General features: G+C 40.1%; 1 protein-coding gene across 1 annotated transcript in view; it reads left to right on the plus strand.

Annotated features, from left to right (window-relative positions):
* The window catches only part of LOC113406622 (A disintegrin and metalloproteinase with thrombospondin motifs 5-like), a 43,952-nt gene extending 22,808 nt beyond the window's left edge, over positions 1-21,144 (plus strand). The window contains exons 3-8 of the mRNA XM_026652324.1: positions 5,832-5,999; positions 12,628-12,911; positions 14,394-14,577; positions 15,064-15,239; positions 16,744-16,919; positions 20,259-21,144. Of these exons, the coding sequence (XP_026508109.1) occupies positions 5,832-5,999; positions 12,628-12,911; positions 14,394-14,577; positions 15,064-15,239; positions 16,744-16,919; positions 20,259-20,829 (1,559 nt within the window). The 3' untranslated portion in view covers positions 20,830-21,144. The remainder of the gene's footprint in view (positions 1-5,831; positions 6,000-12,627; positions 12,912-14,393; positions 14,578-15,063; positions 15,240-16,743; positions 16,920-20,258) is intronic.
* Positions 21,145-24,914: the final 3,770 nt, after the last annotated feature.

A 24,914-nucleotide genomic window follows, 5' to 3' on the forward strand; every position in this document is an offset into this window, starting at 1 on the left:
AAGATATGGGAAATACGATAGCTGACATGAGAGGTCAGGGCTACGATAATGGTGCCAACATGAGAGGAAAGAACAGAGGAGTGCAGACACGGATCTGAAAGTTAAACCCTCGAGCTTTTTTTGTCCCATGCAGTTCTCATTCATTGAACTTGGTGGTCAGTGATGCAGCATCAGCTTCTAGTGAGGCTGCCGAATTTTTTAATGTAATTCAAAACATCTATGTATTTTTCTCCGCATCAACTCACTGATGGCAAATTTTGAAGCAACATCTGGGAACATCCTCTCTGACACTGAAACCACTGAGTGCCACACCATTGGAAAGTCGAGTGGAGGCAATAAAGCCGATCAAACACCAAATTGGGAAGATAGATGATGTCATAGTTGCCATTATGGAGGATAATGCTATGACAGGAACTGTTCATGGGAGAACAGTGCCAGAGAGAAAAGGAATCACCAGAAACATTCATAACTTCAAATTTCTGTGTGGCTTAGTGTTGTGGCATGACATACTGTTTGAAATAAATGTTGTAAGCAAGAGACTCCAAGGTGTTGACCTTGATATTTCTGGAGCAATGGAACAACTGGACAAAGCAAAGTCATACCTACAGTCTTACCGGTCAGATGAGGGATTTCAAAATGTTCTGAAGAGTGCACAGAAGTTGGCAGAGGAACTTCACACTGAGGCTATTTTCCCACCCATTCAAGAATACAGGAAAAGTCACCAAAGAAGAAGACATTTTGATTACGAGGCATGGGATAATCCCATAAGAGACCCCAAACAACAATTCAAAGTTGAGTTCTTTAACCAGGTGCTAGACTGTGCAATACAGTCAGTTGAAGAACATTTCATGCAGCTCAAGGAACAGAGCAGTATATTTGGGATGTTGTATGATATTCCAAAACTCCTCACTGTACCTGAAGAAGACCTACACCAGCAATGCAGGGCACTAGAGACAGTGTTGACACATGATGACATGTGCAATATTGATGCGAGTGATTTAGGTGATGAACTGAAAGCCCTTTCAAGATACATTTCAGCAGGATCAACTCCAAAGGCTATTCTAGAATATATGTGCACAAATAAAATGACCACCCTCTTTCCAAATGCTTTTGTTGCTCTGCGCATACTTCTAACACTTCCTGTAACACTTGCCAGTGGAGAACGCAGCTTCTCCAAGGTGAAGTTAATAAAAACACATCTACGCTCCACAATGACACAGGAGAGGCTGGTCGGCCTTGCAACCATCTCAGTAGAGCATGAGCTGGCCCAGACTGTGGACCTTCAGGAAGCAGTTCAAATCTTTGCAACCAAGAAGGCAGGGAAAGCACCATTTTGATTATTCAAACAGATAAAAATGCCAGTGTTTACTATGCAGACAAGAACAGTTACATTTGCTGTTCAGGTGTTTGAAAGTTAAGTGTTACTTAAAATTTTTGAACAAGGCATTTTAAGTTGTTAGTTCTCCTTTATTGGTGTAGGTACCAGAGTAGTACCATGAGAGGCGTAAAACAGGAAGAAGGCAGAATTGAGACCTTTCAAAGTTTTGGCCCAAGCGAGCGGGCATGGGGGCATCATTTGAGCTCCCCGCCTCAGGTGCCAAAATGTTGTGGGCCAGCCCTGGGGACAGGGATGGAGAGTAAAGGTGATTTGAAGCTACCTTTGCACTCCCCATGTACAGAGGCCCACCTGGGATCTACTTGACCCTCAGCATAAGTTAGAGCAGACGCGGTGCGCTCAAACTTCTGTTCTGCTTTCACAGTCTCTGGGAAGAAGAGAACAGCCAAAATGTTCTGGTCACAGCTCCCAACACACCCTGTATGTGCCCCCAAACCATGCTTTATGCCAGGTGCTGTGAGCAAGGCTAGCATAAAGCCGCTTATGCCAGCTCCACGCTGGCCAGAGAGACCCTCTGCACCCCTTTGTTCTGCCAAAGCACAGTAAAGGAATTGTGGTCTAACTGAGAATCAGGCCTATTGTGCACTGGTTTTCAGAGAGGATTTAGGCTTTGGTGGGTTTGTGACAGTCCCTTAGGAGTATTATCACTTTTCTGCAAGATTCTGTGTGTCCAGCTGAGAATATAGGCTCCAACCCTGTGAGGTGTTAAGAATTCCTCCATGGTGCTGAGTTCTATCCTCTCCCATTGGCATCAAGAGGTTTTGAGGGCACTGAGCACATTGACAAAGGGCATTCAGCATTTCTGAGGACAAAGTCCTTATACTGTTTTAATGTTGCTTTTAATAGTTTGGAAAATAAGCAGTCCTTCGCTAATTTCAAAACAGATGCATTAATGAGGGTGTGAGTCCATTTAAATTCTCTTTTGCTGTTTTGGAAGAACAGTTTAATGTGTAAGAAGACTAGCATGCACCAGGGGGAACCTTGCATCATCTATTCTCTGTTTCTTTTACCCTTTTGTGCATTCCTGCAGCATAACATAACTAAAAACCATCCTTCTGGGAAAATGAGATTGTGTCATTTTCACTCAGTGGGAACTGTCAACGCCAGTAAGATGCTTCATTAAGTAAAAAACATAAGATGATCTACTAACTCAGTCTGAATCAGTCATTGTCAGACAGCTGTTGGGAGCCTTTTTTAGTGTTATTATTATTCTTTCCTGACTTGAAGTTCATAGTAGTACAAAATAGTGTCATGCTGCAGTTGGCACCATTTATAAAAACACATGTTAGAAGAATATTTTTCCAAGATTTCTGTTCTTACCTGTAGCTTTCAGTGTGGTTTTGCCTGCTTATAGGTTGCATGTGCAACTTTAATTCAGGCATTCCCTAACTTTTGAGTGCTTGACTTTGCTACCCTACTATTCGTTCAATGTAGGGATGGGTGTAGGTGTTGGTGTTGGATATGTGGATGGATGGATAGAAAGGAAGGTACATGTGACAAGAGGGAACAATAATGCCTGTTCCCCACCTGTACAATGGTGATAATAATTCTACCTTTTTCCCACTCTTTTTTTGTCTTGCCTATTTAAATTGTAATTTCGAATTTACTGTCTCAGAAATCAGTAAGCTACTAAAATTGTTTTCTGACAATTGATTTCTCACTTTTTTTAACATGCCAAAACATTGATTCTTCATTCTCTAAATTTGCTTTGGTTGACAAAATTGTAGCAGTATGAACAAGCTCCAAAATCATCTGAGCCTTTTACTTTGAGATAGGAAACCCAGTAAGATCTAAACTAAAGGTGATTAATAGTTTCCCAAGCAGCAACAATGTCATTCATGAATTATAGTACTGAGTTATTGCAATATTTTAAATGAAAAAATAACAGGAGGCTATCTTGCTCCTAAAACCATAGGCCAAATTCTGTTGTCAGTTACCTTGATGTAAATCTGGATTAGCATCAGATTCTGCTCTCAATTACACAGGTATAAATCTTGAATAGTTCCAGTGGACAGTGTGAAACATTGATTCACTACAGCACTTGCAATTGTGAAAAGTTGAGTAGTCCATTGGGTGACTTAGGTCACCATTAATTTTGTTAGGTAGTAATTGGACTACATGAGCAGATGGCATATATTTATAGGGCCAGCTTTGTGGTGATCCAGCTATGTTACCCTGGAACATACTGGGGAATATATAAAAATGTATAAATACATTTTTTATTTAACCTCACTGATGCTTAATATTAACTTCACTGGGTCTTCCCTTTTTCTTGTTAAGTTTTGTACTTGCTGATTCACACTCAATAACTATCCATATCCAAATACTTAGTGTATAGCGTGTGCCATGTAATGTTATGTATCCCTACTTTCTATGGTAATCATAGAGTATTTATAGGCACTTAATGGCAAATATTTAGCACAATGCCCAAAGACTTAGAAATGCAGCTCCTCTTGTTGTTAATGGGATTTGAATGCCTTATTTCACAAACACACTATCCTGAAAATAATTAATGCAACCGTAGTATCCTCTAATGACCTTTGATATTTAGATATCATGCTGTCAATTGGTTTTGAGCCATTAAAGCTGCAATCCATTATGCTGTTAGATCTCATCAGCATAGCATTCTCATGGCTGTTGGGCTATTTTAAATTATTTTTTGTGTTAATACTCCTATTATTTTGATTGGAAATATATATAATCAATGCATCAACAAGTTCATTTAGCTTTAGCCACGGTAATAGCCAGTTGTTCTCATTAGAAACCGACCAACACTCCTGCAACATGTCAGCAGAGTTGTGGGAACTAATTGTGTAAATTTGTTAGGAGGCAGTGATTTAACAAGTCAGCACAAAGCAGTTCTAGTTACAGTGGCTAAGAGTCTTATGTGAGTCAGACTTTATTAATATGTCAGTTGGATTGCACCTAGAGTTCTTTTCAGACATTGAATACACCCTGGTGCCTGCCGTTCATTTCATGAATATGATACAAATACTCTGAACTGATAACATCATATGGTGAGACAGCAAAAAGAAGCACCGTCTTCAGGTTTCTTGAAGAAGCTCATTGTTTGAGTAAAGGCTTGCAGGGCTTTTGACAAAGTCAGAAGCAGAACATCATAGAGCCTTCATTGTTAAATTAGTTGTTGATCTGCTAAGCTATCAGTCTATAACATCATAGAATTTGTAATATAGGTTACCAATGGCACATTGATTATTCAATCGCTCTTTCTAAGAGACACATCTCTTCAAGATAATAATATTGCCAGTAAGTTTTATTCAGCATCAATAGTTGCCTTAAACAAAAAAAAAATCAACTCTTTTAAACTGGTGTTTGTATGGGGTTTTTAAATAGTAACATAGGGCCAGAACTGACCACCCTAAAACATGAGTACTGCCTTCCTGCAGAGTGAGGGTAGCAGAATATGGCTCATACATATTAAATATTCCCAAAGGAAAATATTCATATGTACAGAGAAAAAAATGCCTACATGTGATAGATATCACAAGTCTATAATTAGACATTCATTACATATACCAGTAAATATTTGATTTAATATATTGTTATAGTAATGTATGAATGAGTGCAAGCATACTGTTGTATAGAATTGTTATTTACATTGTATTACCACATAATAATTTCACATTTCTATAGCAGACAGTAATGGGGATCAATTTCTATTGCAATGTACAGGTTTTAACTATATGAGACTAATTAAATTTAAAGAGAGTTGTATAGCTAAATTCTGCCGAACATTTATGCCACAGTATGTAGGAATATTATATGTTTTCTTGAAATAGAAAATGTATTTGAATGAATAGAGCAAGTACATTGCTTCCCAGAGATTGAGAGAAGTAGATGTTGTTGCTAAATTTAGCAGCTGATTAAATCTGGTATTTGAGCACACTCAGAGATATTCATCTTGAGCACCCTCCTGACCAGTCAGTCACAGAATATCAATGTATTTGTAGAGATCACTGTTTGTCCTCCTTGTTACACCTTTTGTACCCGATCCTGCAAACAGTAAGGACCAGATCTTCAGTTGATATAAATCAGCATTGCTCCATTTATGTCTCAACTGGTGTAAATCAGCAGAACTCTATTGACTTCAAGCTGAGAATCTGACCAACGGGAAGCTTAAAAGTGACCATCTTCATGTTGTCATTTCATAGAATCATAGAATCATAGAATATCAGGGTTGGAAGGGACCTCAGGAGGTCATCTAGTCCAACCCCCTGCTCAAAGCAGGACCAATTCCCAACTAAATCATCCCAGTCAGGGCTTTGTCAAGCCGGGCCTTAAAAACCTCCAAGGAAGGAGACTCCACCACCTCCCTAGGTAATTGATGCATCCCACTCTGAATATACAGTTCACCTTCTAAAATCCTATCCACTGGGAAATAATATAATTACATTTCCTACTTGCATTCCTACAGGGCACCTGCTTGGGCTTTCCCATGATGACTCCAAATTCTGTGAGGAGAACTTTGGCTCCATGGAAGATAAGCGCTTAATGTCCTCCATCCTGACTAGCATTGATGCTTCCAAACCCTGGTCCAAATGCACTTCAGCAACCATAACTGAATTTTTGGATGATGGTCATGGTACGTATTAGTATACCTGGTGTCAGATATAGGTTTCAGCTTTGCACACTCCTGTTATATATCACAGCAGTGTTTGCAGAAAGCTCATTCTTATGTTATCAGGAAAATTGTGGACCATATTCTGCCATCCTTACTGAGCACTACCAAGCAGCTACTTGCAAGCAGTAGGTAGTACACAGCATGCCTAGGAACTTGTTTGTATGAACAGTTAGCAGATGGCAAGCTGGGGTGTAAATCGACTCCTGTTTCAAAATGGTGTAGCTCAAAGCACACTATGGAATGTTTAGTGTGTGATGTCCACATGGACAGTTAGTACACAGCAGGCTGGTACAAGATAGATTTACACCAGCTTGCACTGCATTTTAACTGTTCATATAGACAAGCCCTAAGGCTGGCAGAATCTAGCCCCTTGAGTAGCCTGCATAACATAGATAAGCATGGATAGAATGTAGGTGGATTATGATTAGTGGTGTTTTCACTGGGAACGTTGGTGAAGTTTAGCTAACAACCACAGTATTACTTTTTGTTTCCCAATGCTGAAGAAGAGAGTCCAGAGAGCATTTTACCCAAAAGATGCATGAACACCTTGGCTTATCAAGTAATTAAAATGGGCATTAAAGGTTATCAGATATTCGGCTAAAAAGTGAAGATGCTACACTTAGAAGTCTCATTCCTCCTACTTACTATTATTTATTATTTATGTCATGTTAGTGTCTAGAGGTGCCAGCCAGGAATTAGGACTCATTTGTGCTAGGCACTATTGACACACATAACAAAAAGACAACCTCTGCCCCAGGGATCTTACAGTCTACTATACAGTACTTTAGAGAACAAAACTAATATTCTATCTCTTGCCAAAACGAGATAGCTATTTAGAAATGGCTAGCATACTCAGAGGAGAAAGGCTCCTCAGCTAGCAAGCCAGAGTCTTTAGTCAGGGTCTTTGATTATTAACCTGATCCTGAATAAATACTATACACTGTAGTATGTTAACATTTTATTTAACTTTTACTTAATACAAAGCTTTTTTTAAAAAAGCATAATCAATAATCCTAAATGCATTTTAAATTGTTCATTGTGCTTGCAAAGCAACTGCAATTCTTAAACAAGCCAAGAAAATTCTAAAATACTGAGATAAAAAATACGTAATTGAGCGAACGGATCAAGTTGTTATGGTAACTTCAGTACTTATGGATGAAAGGTACTGCATGCCTGCAGAATGTATGGGATTTTTTTTTAAAGCAAGTAAAGTAAATATTTTATTGGCTAATTTCAGGGCTGTCCAAAATGCTTTATCCTATTATTGTATCTGGAAAATTACTTCATTTTTTCTCTCCTAATTTTATGAGCTCCATTAATCTAGGGTTGTCCTGTTTTATGGTACATATCACTTTGGCATTAATTTAATTTAACAGGTTAGTTTCCATATGTGCAAGAGCAGATCTGTATCACATAGCTGTGTCAGGCCTGGAGCAGACCAAAGAATGAACTGTGATTCAGAACCACAGTTTATCCCCTTTCCCGCCACCTTTCTCTGGGGAGGGAGTAAGTTACTTCATCCCTTTTCTCCCCATACTGTGAACCCAGTCAGCTACTCTATGAGGGGCAACGAGTGTGAGTGCAAAGACAGGGCTCCTCCCATTCTCCTCACTGCCAATTTGCTTGCAATGGGAAGTGTATAGTGAATAGCCCCTGCTCCCTACCCCATGGCTGGAGTCACGATCTGAGCTGGAGAGTAACTGGAGTTGTGACAATCAAGCCCAAGGGACTCATGCCATTTACTTCAATGGGAGCAGGATTGGGCCCCAAATCATTCAGGACCATGTTCCAATCCCCTTACTCACAATAAGTAGTACCTTAGCACACAAGACATCCCCAAGATTTTGGTGCCACTTCTCCCACAGTAACGTACTACACAAAGTGAGGAAGGCTCTCAGAATCTGGCTTTCATTTAACATGATTGGGTCAGGTTGTGTTGCCCTTACTAACCCTGCTGAGCACTTAGTCACTAACACCAATAGTTCCATTGAAATCTCCAACATGGTGAAGTGCTCCACAATCTGACCTACAAGCCGCTTTCATGCCTGGCATTACTCCATTTATTTCAAAATCATAATGGAGTCCCTGTGGAAGCTCAGGCACTCTGATTGTTTGAGTGTCTGAACTTTCAGAGACATCTTTTCTAAACAAAGACATTTTTTGTAATAGAGTTTTGTTTCATTCTATTGTATCCCCTGGGCATGGGATCTTCCGTCTATTTTTAAATCAAGGATTTGTATTGACAAAAGATAAACGTAACCTATGAAATCAATCCCCTCTCCCAAAAAAACCCTATCCAACAGACTAAATTGTTAAATTTCCCTGAATAACAATGTTGCAGGGGTATTCGGTGTACAAGGAATGGGAATCTTTTAGTTTATTCTTTTTCAGGCTCACTGAAATCACAGATCAAAAGCTCCCACTTAGATTAATGCCCCAGCATGCGCTATACAAATGATGTAACTTCAGCCACTGAACCCTATTAGACCATGAAGCCAGTTTGAAGGCTGGGGCGTATTAAGAGTAAACAGGACCTAGATCAGTGGTGGGCAACCTGCGGCTCACGGGCCACATGCAGCCCATCAGGGTAATCCGCTGGCGGGCCGCGAGACAGTTTGTTTCCATTGACCGTCTGCAGGCATGGCCGCCCACAGCTCCCAGTGGCCGTGGTTCGCCATTCCCAGTCAATGGAAGCTGCGGGAAGCGGCAGTCAGCATGTCCCTGCAGCCCGCGCTGCTTCCCACAGCTCCCATTGGCCGGGAACGGCGAACCGTGGCCACTGGGAGCTGCAGGCGGCCGTGCCTGTGTACAGTCAATGTAAACAAACTGTCTCGCAGCCCGCCAAAGGATTACCCTGATGGGCCGCATGCGGCCCACGGGCCACAGGTTGCCGACCACTGACCTAGATACATCAGATTTTCAGGGCTCCCCAAAATAATTTTGTGTCAGCCCTTCCCCACTGCACCCTTTCCCCTCTTGACCAACTCCTGGTGGCTGAAGTTTAGGATGGCTCCCTCTGAATTTTTCTTTTGAAGAAGTTATCTTTCTGCAATCCCCCATGTGGACAGGTGAAAAGACTGTGACTCCAAAATGCTATCAGGCAGAGAGAGGTACCTACCCATTCATTCAGACATAATGAGTGCAGAGCTGCAGTTGCCACACTATAGAGGAGGAGATACCTTGCAGAACACACTGTAGCATCTCTGAGAGAGAGTATATCTCCATATACTTTGGGGTTGTTTGTCTCTGGCTTTTACAGTGTCATGTGCAGTCTAACATAGGAGAGATTGTACAAGAAGAAGATACTTTCTTTCTTTGGAACATAGTAAACTAGCACTGTATTTTGCTTTGGACAGACAGGAGCTTGTGAACCATGAACTGTGACAACTAGAGCATCTGAGCATTGACGTGAGAAAATAAATAAATAAAGCATTCCATCTGCTGCATGTTACAGCTAAACTTACAGAAACCGAAATGAAATCCAAATTGCTGGACTTATTGGTAGGCTGCCTTCGTAAAAGAAGGGTGACTTCCTTACTAAGACTTTAGTTAACCTTCCCATATAGTTTTTTTCCCCCATCGATCTAAGGTGCTTTTATGGCCCTGTTACCACAGTATTTGAGCATCTCACAATCTTTAATACGTTTATCCTCACAACACCACCCGTGAAGTAGGCAAGTATAATTATTCCCATGTTACTGACAAAGAATCAGAGAAACTAAGCGACTTGCTGAAGGTTACAGAAGAAATCTGTGGTGGAGCAGTGAGTTGAACCGAGGTCTTCTGACACCTAGCTACTACCCTAACCACCGGATCCTCCTTCTTCTCCTTTTGCAGCCATGATTTAATTGCTGACTTTGTTACTGATTTGACTTAAGCACCAATATAATATTGTGGAAGAAAAGGCCTAGTTACTCTTCAGAAGACAGGAGAAAATTCCTTCCATTTGCTTTTACCTTCTCTCTACCATATTGTACAGATTATCTGGATTTTTGGTCATTATTTATTGCATGCAGGCAATGTGTTCAGTACCATACGTAGCCTAGACAAAGAGAGTCTCTGTCCCAAGAAGGTTCCATCTCTGCTCATCTGCCTCATGCAGAGTTTTATTGTGCAATTCTCTCTTGTGCAACATGTGTGTAAGACTGCTAGAAGAGATAGTGAGATGGCTTGGACTGCATTGCCATCAAATGTCAATAACGTGTACCATAATTCTAGATCTTTGTTTAATCAGATCTGGACTATGCAGTCAGTCACCGTGCAGTTGTGTTCACAGACCTTGGCTGAGATAGAGGCTTGGAAACTGGCTGAAGCTCACCCTGCCTACGTTTATAGTCCCTAGATGTATTTGTCCAGGGGCTGGAGACAGGGCATTTTCAGTAAAGAGAACTCATCTCTGGAATTCACTCCCCACCCAGTTAGGAAAACTGAGTTTGTTGATTTTCTGGGCATGAGGGCCCATATGTAGAATGTCTATACTTGAATGAACAATTGGGTTTTAATATGTATTAACTAAGAGAACAGAAAATTCTAGTGTATAGAAGGACACAATCATTTTAGCTGGTCATGGTTAATCCCAGGGTCAACTAAAATGACTGTGTCCTGTCTGCATTAGAATTTTCAATCATGTCAGTTAACACATGTTAAAATCCAGTGGTTAGTTCAAGTGTAGACAAGCCACTAGGGGCTGAGGAATGTTTGAGTATTAATACTATGGCAGTTTTGTATTATTTTTGTCATACGTTTCAAACTGCGGAATAGTTGGTGCTGTTAGAGTTTGATAAGCACTATGTATATCTGATAGTAATGAATACAGCTAAGTCTAACAAGCTGGCCCCCTCTCTTGTCAGCATCCGAAAGTGGTGCTAACTTCCTCCATCAGCAGGAATGGTGTGACGGGGCAGACATTTGCTGTTTTTTTATTTTTACTGAACACAGTTTTTGACATAAACTGCTGCTAGTTTTTGTTTTCCTTTTAGAAACCCCAGCCCTTTGTCTTGTAGAAAACATCTGTGTGTCCTCACCCTCCACTATGCCTTTAATATTTTATGTTACAAGACACATTTCACAGTAGGGTCCTTTTAATGACTTTTATCTTGGGACACCAGCCTAGCTGTTAGAAGAAGCACACCTTGTTTTCATTTTTAAAAAGGCAGTGTAGTCCAGACTAAAGATAAGATCAACATGTTGGGTAAGTCAAGGCCACAAGGGGACAAATGGAGCAAAAACTTAATGAGATGGGTCTTCTCGGTAATAAATAAGTGATGATGCTGAAAGGATTTTTGGCTGAATTTAGCTGTTGAGAGCCCTTAGTGGTCTTTAGGGAAAGCAAACAATTGCAGTAAATGTGTTTTCTTGAGGGAAATGAAACCTGTTGTTCATTTTTTTTAAAGCCTCTAAACTAGGTCTTGAAACATGATGCCAGACCTTGACTTCTCATATTTTGTAAGCTACGGTAATTGTGAAGTATTTATATTACACATTTTTTACCCATGAGTGGGCAGGGGTGGTGCTGGTGTTGGTTGCAAAGCAAGATGGGTTGTGGTAAGTTATTCTGGCTGAGGATAAGTGAAGTATGCCCATACCACATGATATGACAGAGTTTAGAGTGAAGACCGAGTTTCCCACGTCAGCATGTGAGTTTGTCAGTGGTGTGAAAAATTTTTTTAGAATAGGACTCTTGAAGAATGTGAATGTGCTTTGCATTTTTAAAGAGAGAGGGAGCCAGGCAGATTTTTGACATTTGCAAATAACAGCGTTCTATCTTATATTTTAATTTATTTTCTATTTAAAGATTAATAGAACTGTTCAAACTGGGTCCAGAAGTGGCTAACTGTGATGCTTTACATGAGGAGCCCAATGCAAATTTACCACTAACATAACCTTTGATATGCTGCTTATATTTTTCTTTGAACTGATGTTTTTTTCTTAAAGGGCCCCACTGGCTACAAATCTATTTTTTCATGCGTTTTCTGGCTTTCCTTTAAAAGGTTTGCCTTTTCAAATGTTCTAGCTCAAAATTCAAATGACAGCTTTGCTTATTTTATGTGTCTCTTGATCATGCCTCAAATCACAAATTGATAAATAGAGTGGAACCCACTTTGAGTGAACTCAGATACAGTGAAACACAATGCAAGTCCCAAATTGCCTCAATGCAGTTCAGTGTTCTAATGTTTATAGTTTTGGGGGGCAGGGAGGAAGGGCTCACCACAAGATGAAATAAACAGCTAGACAAACAAGAGTTTGATACCTGTTCCCTGAAGAAGTGAGGTTTTTTACCCACGAAAGCTTATGCCCAAATAAATCTGTTCGTCTTTAAGGTGCCACCGGACTTCTTGTTGTTTTTGTGGATACAGACTAACACGGCTACCCCCTAATACTTGGTTCCCTGGAGTGCTGTAGATAGAGAACCCAGTTGCAATAACAGTGCCTGATCCAAAGCCCGCTGAAGTCAATGGGAGTATTTCTGTTGGCTTCATTGAGGTTTGGATCAGGTCCAAAATCATTATCACTCTGTCTGGCTTGAAAGCTAGAGGTCCTATAGTACAGATAACAAGGAAGTGAGTAATAAACTGGATTGTTCTTTCAGGGAACTGTTTACTCGACCAACCACGAAAGCAGATCTTGGGCCCTGAGGAGCTTCCAGGACAAACGTACGATGCCATTCGTCAGTGCAAACTGGCATTTGGACCCGAGTACACAGTGTGTCCTGGCATGGACGTATGCTCTCGTCTGTGGTGTGCAGTTGTTCGCCAAGGTCAGATGGTGTGTCTGACCAAGAAGCTACCTGCTGTGGAGGGGACACCATGTGGGAAAGGAAGGATCTGCCTCCAAGGAAAATGTGTTGACAAAACGAAGAAGAAATATTATTCGGTATGTTACTGCTCCAAGGGCCAAAGCCTGGGGAAATCTTAGAAGGCTTGATCCTGCAATGTGCTGATTGTAATGGGTGTTAAAGGGATGGAGCATTGGCAGGGTTACACCCATGGTCTATAGCAGGGATCGGCAACCTTCAGCCCGCGGCCCGCCAGGGTAAGCACCCTGGCGGGCTGGGCCGGTTTGTTTACCTGCCGCGTCCACAGGTTCGGCTGATCGCGGCTCCCACTGGCTGCGGTTCGCCGCTCCAGGCCAATGAGGGCTGTGGGAAGCGGCACGGGCCGAGGGATGTGCGGGCCACGGCTTCTCGCAGCCCCCATTGGCCTGGAGCGGTGAACCACGGCCAGTGGGAGCTGCGATTGGCCGAATCTAAGTGCATTCTCTCTTTATATAACTGTATTTTCTCAAATGACGTATTCCCATCCTCCTAGTACAAAATGCATACATTTCAGAAGTATAATTACAGTGCAAGTGGTGCATTGTGCACAGAGTTTTTTCTCTTAAGTGAGCCAAGTTAGTAGAGTGGCAGGCTTAGCTGCAAACAGTATCTGACTGCTCTCTCTTATGCCAATGCCTCTCAGCACTTTAGCTCGCTGGTTGAGAAGTTGCTTTAACTGCACTCCTTTTTCACGCTCTGTTTTACCAGCTCATACCTTTGCCTCATGAACTTAGAACAGCTATGAAATTCAATCTGTATTTCTGTTTATGTGCTGAATAAATTAAAGACAGTCACTTAATAGGGGAAGATTATAGCAATATAATTCAGGAAGATCATTTAATTAGCAATGTGGTAGGCATTCTGTGATATGGCTGGCATGCATGTGAAGTGTCACTTTGAAAACAAAAGTGATTTTGGTAAAGGTACCATGAACACTATTCACATTTCTTGAGAAATCTAAAATACAAATCGGAGTCACATAATCTTGCTTAGGTTGGTCAGGTCATAGCTATTTATATAACTGATAATTAGCAAAAGGACTCCATGATGAAGAACAATATCTCCTTACCACAAGCAGTGCCATACAACTGTACTACTTAATTATTCAGGGATCACAATGATCAATAATAGCAGCATATTACCTAGGCAGAGGAGAGCTAAGTGAAGAGGGCCTGGAAGAACAATCATTACAAAGAAAGAATGGAAATGTGATTAGGAGTCCTTTAAGTTGAAGTGTGTCCCCACAGTGAAATGGGTAGAATTTGGTTCTGTAGAGTTAGGCCATATACTGCCCTTGACCCACATCCAGAACTCCGCCGGACATCATGCCACCTACATGAAGATCAAGGGCAGTAAATGGATATGACTGCAAGTGAAAAGTTTCTTAGAGTTACTCCACATCCTAATATGAGGAGAGCCCCAGTTTAAACAAGAGGAAAAACATCTGCCATTTTGGGGACAAGTATCTGTGCTTTTGAGATATAGTATCTTCATTCAGGTTTGGATCATCTTTTCACATCCCACTGTTTCATGTGTTCTAGGCTTCAAACCACGGTAACTGGGGTTCCTGGGGCCCGTGGGGACAGTGCTCCCGTACATGTGGTGGAGGAGTTCAGTTTGCCTATCGTCACTGCAACAACCCAGCTCCTAGAAACAACGGGCGATACTGCACTGGAAAGAGGGCCATCTATCGCTCCTGCAACGTCGCATCCTGCCCAGCAAATGGTATGTTCTGCAGCAGCCAAAGCTGCTTGACTTTACAGCCTTTGTTCCTGTTATATGGTAAATACTAACCTACATAGGAGAAAAAAAAGAAGATGGTGTCCATTATAGCTTCCCTCAAATGTACCACAATGTGGAAACATTAGCAACAAGTGATAACAAAGTCTCTTTAACACAGTTTAAAGCATAATTAACCCTGCAAAGAGATGGTGGCTACTGACAGGAGGATTCCATAAACAGCAGCCCTGTTCTGGAGAAATGAACCAGATGAGCAGAGTTTTGTCATTAAGATGCTTATAATGCCATGGGAGCATTGCCAAAATAAAAGATTCAGAGGATTTTCAAAGGCCATTAACAAGTGTTGGGGCAAGGAGGAGGAATGGTGTGAATTAAATATGGTATCACAAGACCAAAGAAGGTAGCTGTGCATACTGACATTTGCAGTATATCCTATGATAAACACTAATGAGATGAATGATAATTCTCCAGCTAAAGCCTTTCGACAAGAACAATGTGAAGCAAGAAATGGCTATCAGTCTGATGCAAAGGGTGTCAAAACGTTTGTTGAATGGGTCCCTAAGTATGCTGGAGTGCTTCCTGGAGATGTGTGCAAGCTCACCTGCCGAGCCAAAGGGACGGGTTACTACGTCGTGTTTTCTCCAAAGGTAATGTATCTTCAGTGACAATTTCAGTGCCAGGCTCTGAAGGGTATTTTGGAAAGCTCTGTAGCTAGGCTGTATCAAGGAGAAGAATACCTTTTGTTTAATCATATGTTCCAGAAGAGCATTGGCCAGAATTGACCCCTAAAATTAGACAGTTTTCCACATCTAAACATGTGCATGCACATGAAATTGTGTTTGCTAATTCAGTCAGTACTACTTTCACATCAATAGTAGGTAAAAAGGTTTCTCTATTTATAGATGGCAGTGCACATTGGGGTCGTTCTAGTTGAAAGGAATTGCTTTGTCTGTCTGCAAACTGCTAAATTTTGTTCCAAGCTGCATTGATATGAATCCAGAGTAGCTCACTTAAAGCCAATGGTCTGTTATGTGAACTATGATCAGAGTTTATGATTTCTGACATGGTAGAATCAAGAGTGAAGTGATTCCTATGTATCCCTTAGTTATGTGCCTTTCTTCCTCTAGATGTTCTGAGGCTGAATTAATTCAAGTTTTATAAAGTACTTTGAGATGGTCAGATGAAAGTCTGTCTATAAGTGCAGTCTCTATGCAAAAGAATAAATGGACACAAATCTGACATCAGGAATCATAACATTCAAAAACCAGTAGGAGAACACTTCAACCTCTCTGGTCACTCAGTAACAGACTTAAAGGTGGCAATTTTGCAACAGAAAAGCTTCAAAAACAGACTCCAATGAGAAACTGCTGAACTTGAATTAATAGCAAACTAGATACCATCAACTTAGGTTTAAATAGAGACTGGGAATGGCTGAGCCATTACACACATTGAATCTATTTCCCCATGTTAAGTGTCCTCACACCTTTTTGCCAACTGTTTGAAATTGGCCATCTTGATTATCACTACAAAAGTTTTTTTTTTCTCCTGCTGATAATAACTCATCTTAATTAATTAGCCTCTTAGAGTTGGTATGGCAACTTCCACCTTTTCATATTCTCTGTATGTATATATATCTTCTTACTATATGTTCCATTCTATGCATCTGATGAAGTGGGCTGTAGCCCACGAAAGCTTATGCTCAGATAAATTTGTTAGTCTCTAAGGTGCCACAAGTACTCCGGTTCTTTTTATAAGTGCAAAGTATCACTGTTCATAAAATCATCCTTAAATCAGAACTTCTGATTTAGTGCCTTAGGGTAAACAGAAGAGCCATATGGCAGAAGCCTGTGGCCCCTTTGTTAATGTTTCTGCTGAGGGTTAGATTGCATCAGTCCTGGCTGGCAGCATAAGAACTGTATTCTGTTAATCATCACACCAAATGCCAAGCAAGCAGAAAAGTGTGAACTAGAATTCACACATGCAGAGGACACTGTTAAAAAACACACTGAGTAGTTGCTCCTTTATAGTACAGCTTTAGATAATTCACAGTAGGTATACTGTGGCTGAACTAAATACATAGCAATGCTTGCCAATCAAAAAGCAAATCTTTTTTCTTTTACAGTTTTAACTAACAAAGACTTAATTCCATAGGTGACTGACGGAACTGAATGTAGGCCATACAGTAATTCAGTATGTGTCCGGGGAAAATGCATTCGAACTGGTTGTGATGGCATCATCGGTTCAAAGCTCCAATATGACAAGTGTGGGGTGTGTGGAGGAGACAATTCCAGCTGCACGAAAGTCATGGGAACCTTTAATAAAAAGAGGTAATAATTTTGTATGGAAATAATTGTACCCTTTTGTGCAAGCAGAATTATTATCAGGCTTTAATAACTATAGATGCAAATGAAGCTTACTGAATAGATGTGTCTAAGTTAGAAGTAAAAGTACTGCTCATAAGTAAGGCTGCGAGTTTGTCATGGAGGTCACGGAGGTCACAGATTCTGTGACTTTCCATGACCTCCGTGATTTCAGCAGCGGCCGGTGTGTCTGGTTTAGGGGTCGCTCAGGCAGCCCCTGCACCAGGTGCACTGGCTGCTGCTGGGGCAGTCTCAGGCAGCAGCAGAGTTTGGGTGTGGGAGGGGGCAGGGGGTTGGGGCTCAGGACAGGGTGAGGCGGGCTCTGGGCGGTGCTTACCTGGGGGGTTCCCCGGAAGAAGCGACATCCCCCTCGCTCAGCTGCTAGGCGGAGGCGTGGCCAGGCAGCTCAGTGGGCTGCCTCCGCCCAGAGCGGTGGCTTCGCAGCTGCCATTGGCCAGGAGCCCCAGCACCCACAAGGCCCCCGGTCAGCCCTCTCCCCCCCAAGTTTTATTCACTGGTATTTTTAGTAAAAGTCATGGACTGGTCATGGGCCGTGAATTTTTATTTACTTCCCGTGACCTGTCTGTGACTTTTACTAAAAATACCTGTGACTAGAACATAGCCTTACTCATAAGACCTTGTAAAGGCACAAGTCTGACTGGGTGCCAGATTTCTATTCATGAATTTTATTCATATAAGACATCCCAGACAGGTGCATTTCCTAAGTTTTATTGCACTTCTCAGATGTTTAAAACAAGCTTCCTAACACTATCCAGGCTATGTAATAATCAGAGAAAAACATTGCACCCAATTCACTTCTGAGGTTCTGATAGAGAACCTAGGCTGCAGCCCCAGCAATGGAAAATTTGCCTGGAATGGAGCATAGTTTTACAAGCTACCTGTAACCATCGATGTACCAGAGGGCCTGGAGCCAGGTTAATATCCCCTAGAATGTGGGGAACCAATCAGAAAGGGTTGGGGCTGGAACAGTCAAGTGATGCACTGATATGGTGCATTTCCCAGGTGACCTGTGCTTGTGAGGGTCCTATGGAGTCACAAATTGAATTTAAAACTGTTCAACTCTGTTGGAGGGCTGGCACTATTACTTACCCCTTGCTAGGTTAGGTGCAGTTTGGAGGCATGGTTGCAAATTACATCCCTCTATAATCATGTGCTCAAATCAAGCATATTGCCTTTAATATCTCATTGTCTGTATATCACTCTCTACCTATGGACACCAAATCAGTCAACCTTTGGTGCCCTTATTTCTCAGGCAGCTGAACAGTTGTGATTAATGCTAGCCACCAAGGATGGATTTTTTATTCAATTAAAAATATTTACAGCAAGTTGATCAAAATATTACCACCATCACTACAAATACAATCGTTAATTTAAAAGAAAACCCTCCGTTTAAAAAAAAAATCTCTTTGTCACAGAAAAGACAGAATTATTACTGATCTTAATGGTATTATTAGTTTCTGTCCAACCAGTATATCCTTCACAGTAAAACAGTGGCTGTTGTTTTTCTGTTTATAAGGGGAACAGTAACATCCCTTATATTAAATTTATCTAATAATTCCCATTATAAAAATTTCTCATAATAATATACAATTTGTTTATGCCTTTTTTCTTAATTTTTAATGTAATTTTCTAGGGGGTTTTTTAATGTTAAAGAACTTTAAGGTTGCAAAATCAAGTACTCAGAAGTTAGAAAATGCCAGAACTAAGACTATCTGTGCAATCTTGTGTCTTTGCATTATGATACAGTCTTTAATTATATGATCACATACTGTTTTTTCCGTGAGCAACCTTAATTCTGACATTTCCTAACTTTTGGGCTCTTGACTTTGTAACCTTAATAACATTCTTTTAACACAGATTTTTGGATATGTATTTTATGTAAATATGTAATGTATTTTATATAAATATTTCCTGCAGTGGTGGATGGTGCAATTCTGTACTGCATTACTCCTGGCAGTGTAACTCGATTTTAATCATTAGTTATTCCAGCAAAACAATGGAATAATACAAGTACTTAATCTAGAGTAGCACAGTTACTTATTCTTTACATAAATACTCAAAACTTCATAAACATAGCAGCCTGTCAGCTAACTGGCTCCCAGGGAGACATCTTCTTTTTTTATATTTTTATCACATTTTCTCATGACTCCTTCCTTTTACTTTAAAAAGATATTACACTGCCCTTTTCAAACACAAATGTGATACTTCCAGCATCAGCTTATTTGTCAGAGATTTATAAATGAAAATAAATGTATCGACAGTCCAGCTAGTAGTTTACAATGATGTATTTATTATTTCTCTAGATGTATTGTATCCCTCTTGAGATATTAAATATTCTAGAGAGCCTACAATTCTGAATGCTTGTGACCTTGAGTATAAGAATTAGACATCTCTTTCTAAATCTGAATTGAAATAAGATACCTTGCAAGTAGTGGTTGACAAATGAAGTAAAGGTGCTGTAATTATCTGAGTTAAGCATTTGGCCAGGCCTTTCATTAGACATTTTGCAATTAACCTTTAGCTTTATGAAGTTTCAAAGGAAACACAGTTTTTTTCTCAGTGATCAAGATTATTTTTAAATGTTCCCAAGGTACCTTACCCAGCTGTTAGCTTGCTCACTCTTTCCTTAATCATCATTATAGCAAAGGGAGTATGAAACAGCTGTAACCAATGCATACAGAGGTGGCAGAAACTCAGTTTGAAGGAGTTAGAGCTGAGGTGCTCTGCATGGGGAGTGGGGGAGCAAGCAGCGATGGAAGTTTGGGGTGTCAGGGATAGGAAGGTGACTGGGATGGATGCTCTGCATGGGGAGTGAGGACTGCTACAGAGACTCAGCTGTAGGGGGTGGCTACCTGCTCCCGATGCATATCTTTTTAGCTTTCCTTGGCAGACCTAATGTGCTTCAGATTTCATATCTCCCCTCTTATGCTCAAATACATAAGCTTCAGGTATATAAACTGTTAGTTATTGTTCATACTTCTTGAATCCAACTCATATAAAATTAGTACTGAAACCAAAGATTAAGTCATTTGAAGTAAGTGAAGTGAATTTTTTTCAAGGACATAAAAATGAATTAAAAAAATATAATGAACAACATGTTAAAAATTAATTGGATAGCATCAATCTGAGATGGGCCTCAAGCTGAATGCTTTCAAGGCCTGATCCAAAGCCCATTGAAGTCAACAGGTGACTTTCTATTGACTTCAATGAGCTTTGAATTAGGCCCTCAAAGCATGTCCATTTATTTCTCACTAGCTACTTAACATGCTCCTTTCCTCCTTGCAGCAAGGGCTACACGGATATAGTGAAAATACCCACAGGGGCAACTCACATCAAAGTGCGGCAGTTCAAGTCTAAAGACCAGAACAGATTCACAGCTTACCTGGCCCTGAAGAGGAAAAATGGTGAGTATCTTGTCAATGGAAAATACATGATCTCCACTTCGGAAACAATCATTGACCTCAATGGAACTGTCATGAACTATAGTGGCTGGAGTCACAAGGATGATTTCTTGCATGCAATGGGACATTCTGCCACAAAGGAGATTCTTATAGTACAGATTCTTGCCACTGACCCAACTAAAACAGTGGATGTCCGTTACAGTTTCTTTGTGCCAAAGAAGCAAACGCAGATGACTAACTATGTCACGAGCAATAGCAACAGTAATAAAGTAACACCACAGCTCACGCAGCCACAATGGGTGCCTGGACCCTGGCTTTCTTGTTCTCGAACATGCGACACAGGATGGCATACCAGGACTGTCCAGTGCCAAGATGGGCATGGAAAACTAGCTAAAGGATGTCTTCTCTCTCAGAGACCATCGGCATTTAAACAGTGCTTACTAAAAAAATGTTAACCTGTGGTTATGATCTTCTTAAAAAGAGGTCTAAGTAAGCCATTGTTGACATACTAGTATTAGGTCTACCTAGACAGACGAAGCCAAGGCTTCAATATACTTACATACAGTCTCAAATTATGGGCAGAATCTGCCTATTTGGACCAAATGAAGATGTGCACTGCTCTAAGTGACAGTGGAGTGATCTTAGTATGTCGCAAAAACTAAACATTAGAATTGTTATAAGCCCTCTGTGTCTGCAAAAAAGGAAGAGGAAAAACCAGTGAATGGACAATCATGGGATATTTGAAGGTTACAGAATCATCTCCCCCTTTTCACCTACCTCTAATACAGTATGTCCTTAGGCAACTTTGTCATACTTACCCATGATACCACAGTAGCTTATTTTATACAGTTTATAAATATCTTCCCTTTGGTATGTCACTTTATATCACTTGGTTCTACTAATTAAAAAAAAACAATCTTTCTATAAGCAAAGTGATTGACCAAAGTATGTCTGCAGCCATTGTGACCTCTTCCATTTTTCAGAAATGGCTGTGGATGTTTTACTGGAAAATGAAGCGCTTGCTGTTGTTTTTAAGAGTTGTTACAATTTTCTGACAACAGGAAATGCATTTCCATTCTAGGAATTTCCTGACAGCAAAACTTAATTGTATAATAAACAATGCTCTTCCTCCAAGAAATTCTCACAGAGGAGCATCTCAGCAGCCATGCAGATGAACAGTAGCTGCTAGTCTTTAAATAAAATAAAGGCATATATTATTTTGTAGAAGCAAGTTATAGAACCAAAAATTACAGTTCAGATAACTCAGATATTTTGAGACTGTTCTCAGCTGCTTTCTCTGTTGTTTTCTCTATGGCTTCCATGTGAAATCTAACAATGTGTAATGTACCTACATCTACTGAAGAGACTATAAAAGGTCAAAAAACACAGCAAGCAGTTAATAGTATTTGATCAGTGTTTTGTCCACCATATCTAACTCTGGTATCCATTTTACCAGTAGAAGTTTGTAAAAAAAAAAATCAGTTTGTTTCATTGTGTTTTAAAAAGCTGTAGAAGTCATTCACATTTTGTACACCTTGCATATTTTGGAGGATTAAGGGTCACAGGGAAGTTAAACCACATCAGGATGTGGTGGATATAACCAATCTCAGTAAGACTGTTTCCACAGAGTAGGTAGAAGCTCTTAATGTTTTTCAGCAACTCTTTCCAGATCACGTTGTTATCTGACAGGAGATCTGCCACTGCAAAGGCCATTTCATTGTAGGCAAGTAACAGATAGTGGGCTGATCCAAGGCCCATTGAAGTCCTTTCTTTTGATCCAAAGCCCCCAAAAGAATAAGCGTTGCCTAAAGTCTACATAAACCTGCTGATGCACCTAATAGAACCTAGATTAGACCAAAATAGATTCTGACCCAGACCTTATCCACCAGTTTGTCCACATGGTGTGAGTGTATGTAATTAGGTGTCTGTTTTTAAGTCAGGATTTTCAAAAGAGCCTAAGGAACTGAGGGAATCTGACTCCCTTAGACTCTTCTGAAAATCTCAGTCTTTGATATCACCAGTAAGTCAGTAAAGGAAATTGGTTTGTTTGCAAAGCCCAAAAGGGAAATTTCCCTTCAGGCTGGCACAAGCATGTATTTGGGACTCTGAACTCTAGAAAGCAGATAGTCATTTTCAAATAGCAGAGAATTACTACAGCTGTACATTTGGAACTTGGAGAAATGTCTATTTTTGTACAATATATTAATTATACTAATAGAAACAGGACATGTTAATTTGTGATAATTGAATGTGTGGGTATGTTACTAGATATGAGACCAACTGCTGTTGTCAAGAGTAGTGTGGCCTTATTGCTAGAAATGGTCCTGGACAAAAAATATTGATTTTTTTTAGAATTCCTACACTGAATTGAATGAAATGAATCTAAACAGACACTGACCATCCCCAAACTTTTGGACAGTTCAGATCCAAACTTTCCATCTCTGTTCATTACAAAGAAAGATTATGCCCACAGTGTCAGTGTCACTTCTAAAATTACATTACTTATGAAGACAGAATGTGCAAGCAGTTGTGTTTGAATCATATTTCTCATATATTAAACAGTGATGAGTAAACTTTTTTTGGATGTTATACAAATTCCAGAAAATGAAACCACAAAGGATTCTAAATTTAAAGCATTGTTAGATCAAATGTATACTTTTCCTAGAGTTTTGTGTAACAAGTAGGTATCAGAACAAACCAAATAGTGAATATTTCCCTCTCACGGTCACCCATCCTTTAACTAAAATTAGTTTTTCTAACTCATGTAGCACCTTAGCGGGATAGCCAAATACATAAAATTGGGCAACTGAGTGTGGAGTAGGGGAAACTGGATTGTCAGATCTTCAGACTGATGTTCAAGAGTTGATTCCCTTCAAGTTGTAGAGAAAATGTGAGGGGGAGTAGACAACAATCTCACAATGGGACTGATTCAAAGCTCGCTGCCTTCAATGGGCTTTGGTTCAAACTCTGATTGGGGCGTGAGATTTGTCTTTGTGCATGTGCGTGGAATGTTCCCTGTCTCTCCCCACAGCTGCATCATGAGCAAGTGTCCCAAAGACACTTGAAATCAGTGAAGTTACACCAGAGATGAATTTGGCCCTTGCTGAGAGGCAACCTTTCACAGTAAAAGGCATGTGCTAGAGGAAACTTGTGAAGTGAACATGGACTGCTCAGGTGCAGGAGAGGGAGGACTCAAAGGAAGAGGAGCAACTTCCTTAGAAGTCTCCAGGCCAAATCTTGTGGTGGTATAACTAATAGTTTAAGTTAGGCATCAGGAGTAAGTTGGCCAGAACGCAGGTGAAAGTAGTAAGATAGTATAAATTCCATCGATTTAGCATTCAGTGAATATGCAAAACAAGTGTAATTTACACACTGAGGGGGCCAAGAGTGGCATAGCAAGAAAAGCAGCTAACAGGATGTTGAAAAGTAAGGTAAGTTTGCCTGCTTTATTTTACACCCTCCTTTTAGCTGCTTTCTTCACATGTCAGTTACATTTGTTTTGTGCATCTGCTGAATGCAATTTTGGTGCAAGTTACATGACTTTATCATTTTGACTCATGTTTTGTCCAACTCAATCCCTAAGTATTCAATTCATATTTTACATCACAGTTTATATCACTGCTGAGTTTTGCACAAAGTGCTTCAGAAAATGCTTCTAGCTAATGGAAACCCAATTCAAAAACTCCAAATAATGTTCTCTATATAGAAATGAAACATAGAAGGAATCTCCTTTAGTGTCTCCAGTGCTAAATTAACAGCTGATGTATTGGGATTCAGTTCCATTGTCTTCCACTCATATCACTATTACTTGGTATGTCTTACACTAAATAAGACATCACATTCTTAGAATAATTATTTTCATTATGACAAAGGTTATCACGTTTGATCTGAGCTGATCAAGAAATTCAACTTAGTCACCTTCCTGTGGAAACAGTTTTATCCCATGGGGAGTGGGGGGGGGGAAGAAAGGGGGGGAGTTAGGGGGTTAATCACAAATGTAAAAAAAGCAACACAGCACTGAAAATAAATAATTTATTATTTTTACAACTGGTATGTGAATGGATGTAATGAATTTATTTATTCTTATTTAACAAAATTACCAATTGTGCAAATACTATATTTAAAATGTTTTGCTATCATCTTTTCTTTTCTTTTTTTTATTTATGCTTTGTATTTGTGTGGAAAGTACACTTTGTGAGTTTACATGATGTGTAGCACTGGTTGCTTTTGAGTTTTGTTTGTTTTGTTTGGTTGTTTTTTTAACGAAAGTTTTCTGCATGAAATAGGGGTGTGTATACACATATGCACACACACTGTATATATGTATATTCATTTTCTGCTACCAGATTTTTCCTTTCCAAAAGAAGTTATGATTTTTAATTTTTGTGAAACAGTGTGCAGAGCTCCTTGATGTACTTAATGTGCTTCTAAAGTCTCATAACAACCAAATCGTAGAGCCCATTGACCTAAAAATCATTGAACCAGAAGTGCCAGATTCTCATTTCAGATGCACGCATACAGATTCTATTAGAGGCCTCAA

The sequence above is a fragment of the Terrapene carolina genome, unplaced genomic scaffold (genome assembly GCF_002925995.2).
Source record: "Terrapene carolina triunguis isolate 2854851 unplaced genomic scaffold, T_m_triunguis-2.0 Scaffold32, whole genome shotgun sequence".
In the NCBI taxonomy this organism is placed as follows: Eukaryota; Metazoa; Chordata; order Testudines; family Emydidae; genus Terrapene; species Terrapene triunguis.